This window comes from Polyodon spathula, chromosome 7, assembly GCF_017654505.1.
Source record: "Polyodon spathula isolate WHYD16114869_AA chromosome 7, ASM1765450v1, whole genome shotgun sequence".
Classification (NCBI taxonomy): Eukaryota; Metazoa; Chordata; class Actinopteri; order Acipenseriformes; family Polyodontidae; genus Polyodon; species Polyodon spathula.
In genome coordinates, this window is record NC_054540.1 from 13306130 (window position 1) to 13320048 (window position 13919).

General features: G+C 33.8%; 1 protein-coding gene across 7 annotated transcripts in view; it reads right to left on the bottom strand.

Moving 5' to 3' along the window:
• The window catches only part of LOC121318192 (voltage-dependent calcium channel subunit alpha-2/delta-1), a 140884-nt gene extending 127273 nt beyond the window's left edge, over nt 1-13611 (bottom strand). For all 7 annotated transcript variants that reach the window (XM_041254612.1, XM_041254611.1, XM_041254607.1 and 4 more), the window contains exon 1: nt 13431-13611. In XM_041254612.1, the coding sequence (XP_041110546.1) occupies nt 13431-13519 (89 nt within the window). In that variant the 5' untranslated portion in view covers nt 13520-13611. The remainder of the gene's footprint in view (nt 1-13430) is intronic.
• Nucleotides 13612-13919: the final 308 nt, after the last annotated feature.

Genomic DNA, 13919 nt, shown 5'->3' on the forward strand with positions numbered 1-13919 from the left:
TTTGGTAAAGTCTACCAAAACCACAGTGAGTTTCAATACTTGCACTTTTTTTTTTTCTTATGTTTGAACCTTTGTTTCTGACCTGCATAACAACCCCCCCCCCCCCCCCCAAAAAAAAAAAATCGTTCTGTTGTTGTAAGCCTTTACACCTGTGGTGAATGGAAATGTTTTTGTTATACAATATTTACTCAAGGCAAAAGCAAATACATTAGGTGTAGTTTCCTGGGTGTTTCTTTACACCAATTTTCTATCATAGTATTAGTATAAAAATCATGATAAAATGCATAGCTTAAATGGGCAATAGGCAACAATGAAAAAGAAAACATAACACATTTAAGTATAAGAAAATGTTTGAAAATCCATAATGTTTGTCACACCATGTACAGTATACCTTGGTGTCTGGACAAATAACCATTAAAACTTGTAAAAAAGTTTTTGCTGCATGATGTCATACAACATTATCACCAATAAATGGATGCAAATATTTCAAAGAGAAAAACTAAAGAATTTAAAAGATCTCTTTCTTCCAGGAACCCAGTCACTTCTACCTCTGCAGATTTCTGTCCAGTGGTCTGGCTGTAATCAGACTTATAGTTAGTAAACATGAAAAAATTGATATGTTAAATAGTGGCTTGTGTCCTAAGCTTAGTTATATTAAAAAATATGTCCAATGAGTTCTTCTGACAACCCAAAGTTTTGACCTAACATTTGCAATTACAGTCCATCTTCAGATTTACAGATACATATAAGCTCACCTCACATGGATGCTTATTATAGTTCTCATCCTATGGTTAATCCCTGATTCGGTAACAAAAGTCTCCTGTCAATAAATCAAAGGGCACTATGTGTCAAAATTAATGCACCATAGAATTTCACGGTCTCTCAATACAACACAAATGCACGTTTCTGCATCAAGAGCTTTATTTGCAATAGAAAAATGCTAATTTCCTTCAGATACAGGTTGGGTTGTTTGAAACAAGTGCAATATATCCTTCCTAATAAAAATTGTTCACAAGGATTCTAAGTACAGTACTGATTATACACCATGCCTTGAATTTAGAGTCATTGTGAACTGTGCTGAAAGTCAGAATACTGGAAGGCGTTAAGTTTGCAAGCAATTTCAGATGCATTTAAATATGGAAAAAATAATTCATAGCAGACGAAGCCAAGGAAACACACAGGTCATATATATAAATATTTTCAATTTATAATAAAATATCAATGATCTCTTGGTTTCTGTCAGCTTTTTGTAGCACAATTGCAAATGGCACAGAAAACAACTTTCTAAACAGTGTTTTTAGTATGTTCTGAACCATTATTAAATTTGTATCTTTAAATTTATATTGTTGTGCCATGTTAAATTAAAAAAAAATGGAGGAAGGCAACACTACCAAAGATTTAGCCCATATTTCAGTAAGGGCTAATTTAAGCTCTGTAATAAGGAGCTCATAAAATGACCGTTTGCCTCAAAATTAAGAGATTCCCGTGGGCTTATTTTTAAGTTGACTGCAAATCTTATCCTGAGACTACAAGGACAATTTCGCCAAGGGCAGTGTGCTTTGCAAAATGCCTGCATATAATATCAATGTACACATATTCTGCATGTCACTCAGCGGTAAATCAGGTGATTTCCATGAGAAATAGGTAAATAAAAATAAAAAGAGAAAAGGGGTAAAGTATATGTGTTAAGCTATGGTAAAAGATAGCATTGTTATTACTTTTTGATATAAGGTGCTTTGACTTGAGTTTAGAACTGCTCTTCAGTTCAACTTGCCATAAGTAACTTCTACTCAAATCCGGTTTTTACTAGATAGAGCAAACTCTTACTAACATAATCTAGCCAGTTATGTATGTCTATTTATGTCTATGACAGGCAACTAGAATAGAAGAATGGCTTCTGAACTCAGGCCAAAGTACCATAAACACAAAAAATAAAAAATAAAAACATTCAGAATGTTTTCAACACCATAAAAAACAAAACAAAACAAAAAACTTTTATTTGATGCTATACTTTGTAAGAATTGCTAAAAAAGTGTTGTCGTAAAAATTATGCTCAAGATTGCAGAAATTGTTACTGTGTTGGCCAGTAGAAAAAAACATTTACTCCTGATAGGTAAAGAAAAGTGGCCAGCGAGTGTATATTTAAAAATACGTCAAGTGCGCTCTTGAGACAAACCAAATATTGGCACAGGCTGTTTAGCTGGCAATAAAGACGATGAAAGGCAATATGAATTTCTTCAGCATTATGCATGTCTTTATTTTATTTTCCTAACAAGCTCAACAGTGTGCAGTGGTAATTAGGCCTGTGGGGGGAGGGGTTCTCTACAAAGCCTGACTGCAATGTACTTTCACGCTACATAATTATGCACCCACTGCTGGCAGCACTTGCACTGGGAACATGCACAACATTACAAATACAGAACTTTTAACATTTACAAAAAAAAGATATGTTAAGATGGTCCAGGTTCGAACCTCCACAGGACCATTGCATTCTGAAATGAGCTTTGGAGTCGTTATTTTGAAGCCAGATTGGTAAGTTCTACAATGCCAAAATCACTGCCACAATGGGAAAATATCAACACCTTGGCTCCACGTAATGTTGTACAAATATATTCAATTTAGTGTATGTTTACCACATTTCATTGGCTTCACTTTCATAAGTCATACCCTGTTAAAATTCTATAGTCCCAAAATGTACACAGGCAGCTTTAGCATTCTTCTCAAAATATACACTTTGGCTGCTACCTGCAAAATGGATAGGAATGTCAACTGTCAACTACTCCTGATAACACACACACAAAAAAAAAAAACAACCTTATGAAATATGCACAAATTGTAATGGGATTCTAACAGATCATATGACAAATCACAAAGTTCCTTTCCTATTATTTATCAAATGAATAATTGTTTTCATGAGTTCTGCTGACTGGATCAATGCACTTTGACTAATGGTCCATTTCAAAATAGATTTCTAACAAAAGTCGTCGCAAAAAATCTTTCCTGGAAGTTTTTAGATTACTAGAACAGATGTAGGGAAGGTAAGTCAAGTTCATGTCTATTGATAAATCTCCACTTGACAAATACAAATTTGTCAATGACTTAATCCAAGTTAAGTCCTTTTGTAGCTTTCTTATGTTGCTAGTCCATTCACCTGGTCTTGTCTGGCTGTGTTTCTTAAGGAAGTTTAATCCTTTGTAGGACACTGAAAAATCACTCACCATGAAATGACTTGCGAATCAGTTAGCGAAGAACAAGACACACAGCTACCCTAAGTGAGCAGGTGGCACTGCTCTAAAAGACACTAACGCAAGGGCTGAGATACACTGATATGTCAGTTTGACACATAAGCTCTCCCTGAGGGTCCAACCTTGAGAACCGTCTTTGATGCTGTACAAATGAAAATTATGTAATTTTCTTTAAATTATAAACTTTTTTGACCAAATCAGACAGCTCCACTAGTGGGCATTAATTCATATCAGAAACCTTAGAACTTTCATTCACTTAACAGGAACACTTATTACCACATTATAGATGGCTGCAGGACATTTAGAAAGAAGTCTGGCTTTAACAAAGTGAACCACTGAGCCTTGCTGAAAAAAAAAAAAAAAAATGTGATCTGGAAGATGTTTAAAACAGCAATAAAAGCCAATGTTAACAGTTTCTAATTGCAATACATTCCCAAATGAGCATCCATTACAGTACAATAGGACCCTCCTAATACAGTGAAAAAATCAAATTGAATGTCTAGCTTTAAAAAAAAAGGCACATTTTTTCTCTGACAAAAAAAAAAAGAGTTTAAAAACATTATTCTGTGTAAAGTAGCCTAGCTTAGGGCTCCCAGTGGCAACTGTGTGAATGCAGTGAGTCACACGATCTGCAGCTGCTGGTCTTGGCTGGGGCAACATGGAGCTTTTTAGGCTGGGGGAAATTGGCTGGGTTTAATTCACCTGATTGTGCTTCTACCCATACTAGTAAGACAACCTACGATTCCAGGCAGAACATTTCTACATGGCCTGAAGAACCTGACATTTAAAATTTGGAAAAAAAAAAAAAAAAAAAAAAACACCTGTAACATTACTTAAAAATTGATTCACACAAAAACACAATTACCAGGAAACATATTTGTCTATGTTATATCTCATAAAACACAAAGCAGATAAAAAAGACACTGAAAAGGTAAATTATGTCATTTTCAATGTTTAACAGCCAACCAGAACAATTGCACAAATATTTTGCACAAATTTTGCATAAGCCACACTAACACTGTAATGGCACAGCTAGTCTCGTTGCTATTTGACGTGAGTAGTATATTGATGAATTGCACTCTAAAGTAATCTTTACGATCCAACAGACAAACACGTTGGACCACATACCTGATATACTGATAGCTAAAGAGAAACACCTCTACGACTAACATAAAACAAGCAAAACGGAAATAAACATTTAAACATACAACTTTTTTTCTTTTTTCACCAAATTCCTATCAGTAAGGAAATAAAAAAAAAAAAAAAGTTTTAATGGATTCAATCTAGTGCACTGGATTGATACAAAAAGAACCTCCAGTATTGCATAATACTCATATCATAACTTCAGGGTGTCTTTATTTGGCATACCCAATTGAGTTCTAAATTTGGATTTAACATTTTTAACATTTTGGGCTCCAAGCCAACAAAATATTGTTTAAATGTGCTGCCTTCTGAAATGAAATGCTTATTTATTATGTAATTATAATTGAACAACTCATAAAGCTGGTTGAATAATGAAGCGTTAGTAGTGGGATTCTGAAAAATATAGCATAAAATATATGCTGTCTCGTTTTTTCTGCCCCCTCCTACCTCCAGACTATTATTTCTCCCTACACCCCCTCTCTCCCCCTGCTGTGCCACTGGTAGATTAGCTGTACCCCCCCTCTGCTCCCTTGTCTCCACAGCCTGCTCCTTCTCCACCCTTGTCCCTCAGCGGTGGAACGACCCACCCACGGATACCAGGACTGCTCAGTCCCTGACCACCTTTTGGCGCCTCCTCAAGACACACCTGTTCAGACAGCATCTGTAAACTTCGCAACTCTTGACTATACTGTATATATGGCACCCAACTGTATCAGTACTTGCATCACCTTGTGCTTGCACTTACAGTAACTGCTCCATACTTTGCTGTATTCTACAGTCATAATTAGATTCTCTATATCTTGTACTTGATTTTACTCTTACAGGTAACCGTATTCACGGTTTTTGTATTTGCTCTTACTTGAAATCGTTCTTACGCATTTATTGTACTTACTATTTGTTCCTGATGGAATTAACTCTTATAACCAAATATTTTTAGTCGTAATCGCGCTCAACCATAATTATTTACTGTATTTTTTATTTTCTCTCATTTGAATTTGCTCTTACTACTGATTTTATTGTATTTTATAACTACTCTTATCTGTAATGTGATACTTTCTAACAACTGTAAGTCACCCTGGATAAGGGCATCTGTTAATAAATAAATAAATGAATAAATAATAAATTAATAATAATAATAATAATAATAATAATAATAATAATAATAATAATAATAATAATAATAATAATAATAATAATAGTAATAATAATAATAATAATAATAATGCAATACAATATACGTTGAGTGATTGTCTAGAGTTGATGCAGTCTATGTTACAAGCAAAGGATGATGGAAGGCAGTTTTTCAGTATAATATGGTCCCCCAAGATCATTAATCTTTAAGTTCTTGATTGAGTGGTTACCTTTAGAGAAAAACCAGCAGACCTATTCCCTGATACAATAGTTTTGCTCTCTAGATCAGTACTTGTTATGCGATCATTGCTTGAAAGGTGGTAACTACCAGAAACTCATCCAAGTAGTTTCCAAAAACCATGACTTGCTTTATGCAACCAAAATAAAAATAAATAAAAAAAACAAAAGAAAATAGAAAACCTGATATGGTAATAATCCACTCCAGAAAAAAAAAAGAACTCACAGCTGTACTTAAGCTTTTACATTTAAAAAAAAAAAAAAAAATCTAATAATCTTATTAGTTGTGCCCTCCAGAAGGCTTCTCTTTATACAGTTAGTCTTAGACAGCTCCCAAGTTCAATAAGATCTACTATTTAACAGAATTGAACTAGTGGTTCTTTATAACAAACAAAATGGTTGACTCCTATGTAGCTGAACCTTAGTAACTGTACTACAGTACTAATAATTATAACATTATGTTCAGTCTAGTAATTATAGAGGCATTCAACTTTTTTTTAAGATAAACAAAGATGTGTGCACATCTGCATAAGCAACAGGAAAAACACACCAAATCAACAGGATGTTCAGGCAATTTCCAAAAAAAAATATTTTTCAAAAAAGTTACTATATTATGCTAAATCTTAAGAAATAATCAACATTTAAGTATTTTAACAAATTGCGCCTTCTAGCTATGGTTAAAAAGTGAAAAACGTGCACAGTGCAGATTCCAAAAACAGGATTTACTGTGAATGAAAATATAAACAAGTGGTAAAACCAGTCACAATGGTAACCAGGTTTAATCTTGTTTTGTACCTCTTTCTGTAATTAGGCCTATCATTTTTTTTTTAATCAACCTTTTATGACTGGGGGATATCTACTGTAAAATACAATTCCGCATAAACCAAGAAGGTGCCAATCAAATTAAAGTAATTTTAGCTACAAAAGAATTCCCTAAATCTTAGCCATGTTGCATTCCCATTAGCTACAGGTACAAATGGCTCAAAAGTGCAGTTTTAAAAGCCGCATGTGTTACAGCACACGAGTATTTTAATTTGAAAACATGATCGCTGGTGCTGCTCTAGGTTAAAGGAAACTCTCAGTCTATGCCTTTTTCTTGGGTTATTGCTTTGTGCATAAAATAAAAATTATGACAAAAATCTGCAATGTATAAATCTGAAATCTTATTAAATGACTTTGTAATTTATTAGGACCTTGCTGTGCTTGAACTATGGCACTGAAGGCAAAAGTGATTTGTAAACAGGCTGATAAAACCTTTGTATACAAATTAAAAGCAAGAGTAATGCGCCACCACTTAGTGCAGGCTCTAATGCACTAAATCAGTAAGATTAAGATCTGAAAAGCATGCTGTATTCAATTACTCCTCATTAAAGGGTTCTTTTTTTACAGTGTCTGCAATGCTTCCCTATAATATGCTACATCCTCAGAAGCTGACCACAGACCTACCATACTGTGGTTCAATGAGATCATGAAAAACTGAAATGTCGACATCGCAAGATAAATAGTGTGACTTGATATAGCAGTTTGATATGTCAAGATCCAGAAGTAATTCATCTTGTGTGCTTGAAATAAAATAAACTTTTGTTTTCTACGTCCTTAAAAAACATTTGTTCTCTTATAAACTATACATTTAAAAGGGAACACTTTCTATTTTATTTATTGTATAGGACTAGGGGTTCATTTTGATGGATAGCAATTAAATCAGGGGTCAGCAATATTCCTAACATGTATGGTGGCTATTTTCAGCCAATTTACATTATTTCTTCCTGAATAAATAAAAGCTTTCAGACCATCTTCCCAACATTTCCTTACACTGAGCATTTAAAAATGTGTTGAGAAAAAAGTGTTACTATACCTTTATTGAATAGACATAACTAAAGAGCAATGTACATACCTTTATTTAAAACGTGTAAAAAAAAATAAAAATAAAAAAAAATAAAGTTTTAACCCATAGCAAGTTGAATTTCACACAATGGTTTTAGGAAGATTTAGCGCTTGTACTTTCTTCTCAAGCCAGTTTAGCACACCCCTGCTATATTTAGCCACCTCCTCACACCTGTCATGGGAGACAGCACACAAGAGAGAAAAAAACACCCTGTGTCCTAATATACAGCTCTGAACAGGTGTGCAGGAGTTCTAAATATAAACCAGAGGTAGCGTGAGGGCGTGAGGGGGTGAGGGGATAGGGAGCTATCTTCTATCACCCTAGCTGTATTTTTAGAAAATGTAGGTCTACTTATTGGTAACAAAGATAAAGCATGTACAGTGGAACGTCGCATTTCCGACCGTCACATAACCATCCTGATCAATTAACTGACTCGCTAAATAAATAACTAAATATTAAAAGTGACTACGAGGGTAATGGCATTGGCAGCAAATGCCGCGTCCGCGATGGAAACAGAAAGAAATCGTTACAGAAATCAGCCTTTTGGTGCGTTCCCCTTTAAGAGAGGTGGGCTGTGTGTGTGTCAGTCAGCTGAGTGTAGCAGTGACGTATCAATACACCAGTCGAGAAAGCTTTTTTTTTTTTTTTTTTTTTGCAATGTATTTATATGACGGCGCACACGCTTGCAAATATTGGCTGCATGTTCTTATAGCTTTTAAATGCATTTAAAATAAACAAAGAAAGCTTCATAAACGCAATGCTTATTGGCCGTTTGTTTAAAATAGCTAAAGCAATATTCAAACTGAGCTGCTTATCAGCTGTTGGCAATATTAAGAAAGAGCGCAAAGTACCATGACAGAGACATTAGAAAGCAGAACCAGGGAGACAGGGACTTCTAGAGTTAAGAAAGAAGCCATCAGTTGCAGGTTACTGTACATTTACCGTTAGTTTTTTAGTTTTTTGTTATTTTAAAAAGCTTTGCAGGGAGATGGCCTAAAGCAAACTGCATAGCAGCACTGTGTATTGTAGCCTAATTAATCTTGTTTATGTTTGCTTACTTTTAAAGTAAAAAATGTCTCAATTTTTAAAGCAGTTTGAGTGTTGTTTTTGTTCACTAACCTATTTATGGATGTGTAAATGCTTTTTCTATCGATGTTCTCAAATCCGACTTTTTCACATATCCGCCTATACCCCAGTCAACAGGGGGTCTGATATGCGACGCTGTCTGTAAGTGATTATTGAAAAACATTATATAGATTTCATTAAAAAAAAAAAAAAAAATTAAATGATCAGAGGTAATATTTCTATCTTTTCTCCAATTAAAGGTTTTTTTTTTTTTTTTTTTTTTTTTTACATTTGAGGATGTGTTAAGGTTATCTGTCAAACATACTGGGATTAAAAATGACATAAGCCATTCAGTCTTATAAACAAAATATTGAATAAGCCACAAGCTGCTGCGAACTTTGACCCCTGCCCACAGCAGGGAGTTACAAATTTGGGCCTGTGCTTTTTCCTGTATTACAAACATCTGCTGAAAATCTTTGTTTTACTGACAGTTATAACCACATAACAGAGCGTAACTAACTAGATCAGGCTGAGAGAATGGGAAAGGGTCTTGACTCCTTGCTTATGCTGTTCATTCAATGAACATGCTGAGGGCATGTTTACAGGGTTTTCTCTGCGTAAGGCCTTTTCAAGTCATTAACATTTATTTCTTTATTTTTCTGGAAAACCTTATCTTATCGTCTCTTGAGATGTCTGACGTGGCCACTGTAGCCCTTGAAGCTAGAGTTTTTCTATGATCATTAGTACAATATGAAATGGAGTGCACATTATACAGGAAGACTGATATGGTTCACAACATGCTGCTTGGCATATTCTGGCAGCTTTTTAGATGCAGATGAATAATATTGAGATGAAATTTAGAAGTAGGAATGGCAGACAGGAATATGTCATTACATTGAAATACTATGCAGCAAGGAGCATAAAGACAGACAGAACAACGCAGTCATCTTTAGACCAGCTCAGTGACTGGATGTCAATCCAACTGACCTGTACAGAATTAATTTCCACCAATTTCCATTTCCAAATTCCTAATTTGTTGCAAGACAATAAAGATATTTATATAACTACTCAAAATGTTGCTCCTGCATCTTCTGAGCACTCATGAACATCATCAGCAACTGTGAAAACTGTAAGCATTAATGTAGTTCATTATAACCCAAAACCTCATTATTTTTCTGACGCATCTTATATTCATTTATTCTATATGATAGGAAATATTGCATGATCCAAAGGTCCACGTCAACTTAGAACCATATTGAAAAACAGTATTTAATTCCCATTTACACCACACAAGGAACAGGACGCAGGAAAAGCTCTGAAATAAGGGTTCAAAAACACTACAAGTAAATAAGATCATACTGTATATACTTTCTATATTGTGCAGATGATGTTAATATAGGTTGGCCTTATTTCTGGGCAGCAGAAGGGAAGCCCTCATAATACTCTCTTGGGAGATCTCGAATACAGTCATGCACAAGCTTCTTGAATCTGCGAAAGTTAAAAAAAAAAAAAAAAAAAAAATCCATTCCCCTATTTCTGATAGAAGATACTCCTTCCTTTTTCTAGGCCAAATGTAGTGTAACTGTAGGAATTCCAAGAAAATATACACATAATACTGTAAAACATCTTTTCAGCGTTTCATATTATAGTTGTTGGAAGTTGTCAAGTCGAGTTGAGCTAATTTCTCACAAAAGGACAAAAAAAAAAAAAACGATTGTATTTGGAACAAAGTGTATTAAGCACAGCTATAACAAACCATGAGTAATATACATGTGTGTTCCTTACTTCCTTAATCAAATGTATGTTCTCTATTATAAAGGCAACAAGAAACATTTTTTAAGCAGTCCCGAAGTGAACAAATGAATAATGGCTAATATGCCTTTAATGATAATAGAGTACTCACTATATGATTGAGCTCTTGTGACAGTTTTGACTGGCTCCTTCTTCCCTGATTTTATCCTATATGCAACAGAGCAACTCCTACTTGGAAATTGTATACAATCCTCTGGTCTGCTGCCAACTTTCATATCAAATTAAGACTCTGTATGATAAAGCTGACTGCGTTTGCAATACACATTTCACGATGTATCAGGTATGAAGTTTCTGAAAAAAAAAAAAAAAAAAAAAAAAAATGAGGGACAGGACCAAACCTTTTTAAAATTAAATTGTATACATATATATATCTATATTATATTATATATAATATATATATATATATATATATATAATAATAATATTTTAGAAATATTCTATTGATAAAAATCTTTGTTTGGTAACTTTTGGGGGCAAGTTTTTCTTTTCTTTTTGTGTTCATGACAATCTGGAGTAAAGAGCTTTGAGAATCTAGCCTTAATCCATTTTTAGTTTGACAAAACTATATGAAATTGATGAACCACAAGAAAATATACATTTCAAAATAGGAAAGGGGTGTGGGCAAAATATATTAAAACAATCAATGCCTATAAGCCACACAAAGTAAAGTTAAATGAAAAATACGGCAAAGTAGATCAACTGCCAAATTTGCACGTAACATGGTCATAGTCACAGGAAGAGACTGACGGAGCACCTTCATGGCTTCAGGGATCTGCATCTATCCTACTAGCAAGCACAATATGAGCATGTGCATTGGAGCATCTGTTAACTTTCAGTGAGGGTGAGCAAATATGTTGCTAACATATATCATGTAATAGCTGGTCATTAAAGAACACACATTGATACCCTCTCTTGTCCTTATTTAAAAACAAACATTTGTCTTCTTTTATACCCACCTGACAATCACATCATTTTACATGTCATATTTCTTGTTATTTGATTTTTTTTATTGTGTTTATGCTTAAATCATCTGATAGCCAGTCATCGGTTGAGATAAATTCTGCTAATATAGGTAAAATAAACAATTGCACACCAATGTGTATAATATAAGCCTGGATTAAATAAGGTGTGATTTAACCATAACAACAAGAAAGCATAGGCAGCCCCATAAACATAACCTAATACAGGTAATAGCGAGCTTTAGATTGGAAGCAAGTGGACTACAGTACACAGTACAGTGCTTATCCAATGAAAAAGTCTATTTCATTATCATTTATTCTGCTTTTGCCACCACATATCCAAAAACAAGGCCACAAAAGTAGATCTCCATGGTATAATATGTAGTGCAATATCCTCAAAATAGATAAAGATGATGTATGCCTATATCTATAATATAATTAATAATATAATTATAGAATAAAATTCATAAACTTAAATTATATCTATGCCTAAATGTATTTCATTCCATGTTTTCTATTTCCCCAAAGCTGATTTCCAAGAACAGGAATTATATTAAAAACATAAATCAAAGATTTCTTGTAATGCATTCAGATTCCAATACAAATTTAGAAGAAAATACTGGCATTTATTAGACTATAAAAGTATGAGAAGAAAAAAAACACAAATGCAATAAGAACTTCCCATATAAGTCCATATAATAATAATAATAATAATAATAATAATAATAATAATAATAATAATAATAATAATAATATATTTAAATAAAGTCAATTGATGTCAGCACATACTATAATTTCAATTTGAAGCTGTTTATTAAGATCAGTTGCTTGGTTTGCTGCTTTATTTATTTATCAACCACCATATCATGAATATAGTGGAGGTGTGTTATCATAAACGTTTGTGTATGTTTGTGATAACATCATGTGTTGTTCTGATAAATGCTGTAATAAAAGTTACCTTAACAAATATTACATATTGTGACAAAGCAACAAGTTTCCCTGAATCTCTAATATTATTGTTCTTTAACAAACCTGTAGGGCACTAACGCGCTGCGAGCTCATTAAGAAAACTTTATGCATCAGTTATTAACAAAAACAAGACAACACTGTCAGTATACAGTAGGCATATAAAATGCATGCCACCTCTATAAACCATCACTATACTGTAGTTGAGGAAGAATAGAGGTAATCTAATGCCTCTTTCAAATCTGAGTCAACAGTGATATAAAGCGACTATCCACATTTTAGAGTAGTCAATAAACAGTAGGCATATAAACTATGTGCCACCGCTATAAAGCCAGACACACCCACAGTAATTTCACACGTAAGAAAAATATACGTTTTACACAAGATGTCTAATAATAGCTAGAGTGCCTTATTATCGCTTGCTTTCCATGCTTTTTAAGCCTATTATTTGCTATTAGCTGCTGTGTTGCTGCTACTATTTCACGTATTATGTTACTATCATGTATTATCACTTTGCTCTGTATTTAATGTATTATGTTTTTGTTTGTTTGTTTTTTTTTTTTTACTGTATATCATGTATTGTGCATTTCTCTGTTAAATATTATGGATTTTCTTGTTACTGCATCTTGTAAAGCGCTTTGTGATGGTGGTCCACTATGAAAGGTGCTATATAAAATAAAGATTCATTGATTGACTGATTATCCTGCAGAACGTATTGTATTATAAGTTAGGGTTTTTACATTTTATATTAGTAAATCAATTAGCAATACATATTGTTGCTGTCCAAAAATAAATAAATAAATAAATAAATAAATAAATAAATAAATAAAACACGATTGAAAGTCCGTATTGGTTCCAGTTTTGTTTTATCAGCTCCAGCGACGCGTTTAAAGACTAACTTACATAGCACAAAACTGGCATGTCAGGACAAACACAGCTGAGTGACAACCTCATGCACTAGAAATAAACCCAACTCCTGCTACTTACGTTGCTGGAGTAGGAAACTCTGCTGAAGAAAGATTCATTAGCGAAGATAAAAGTATGATCAAAAAGACGGCTGTGCTGTAGGATTCCATTGCTTAACAGAACGTACAACTCACAAATGGAGGAGCTCTGATCCAGGATAAAATATTTTAAATTTAATACAGTGTAAGTCCACAGCAGCTTGTTGTAGGATACAGTGTAAGTCCACAGCAGCTTGTTGTAGTCACATTTAGCCAAATAACAGCCTGGGTTACACTAGCAAATGTGATCAGCCACCATCAGTGCTACTTTCGTACAGATCTTAGTTTTTTTCTTTTTTTCAATTTCTAGTTTTTTAATTGATTGCCGAGATGTGGTAATTTAGGGTTTTATTTTCCAGCTGGAGAGTATGGTCTTCTATCGTCTCCTCTCCGTAATGAAAAGCCCTTGTCAGACAGCTCTTGTCTAGATCACTTTGCATGAGCCCCCCTCTGTTGATGATGATCATGCTGC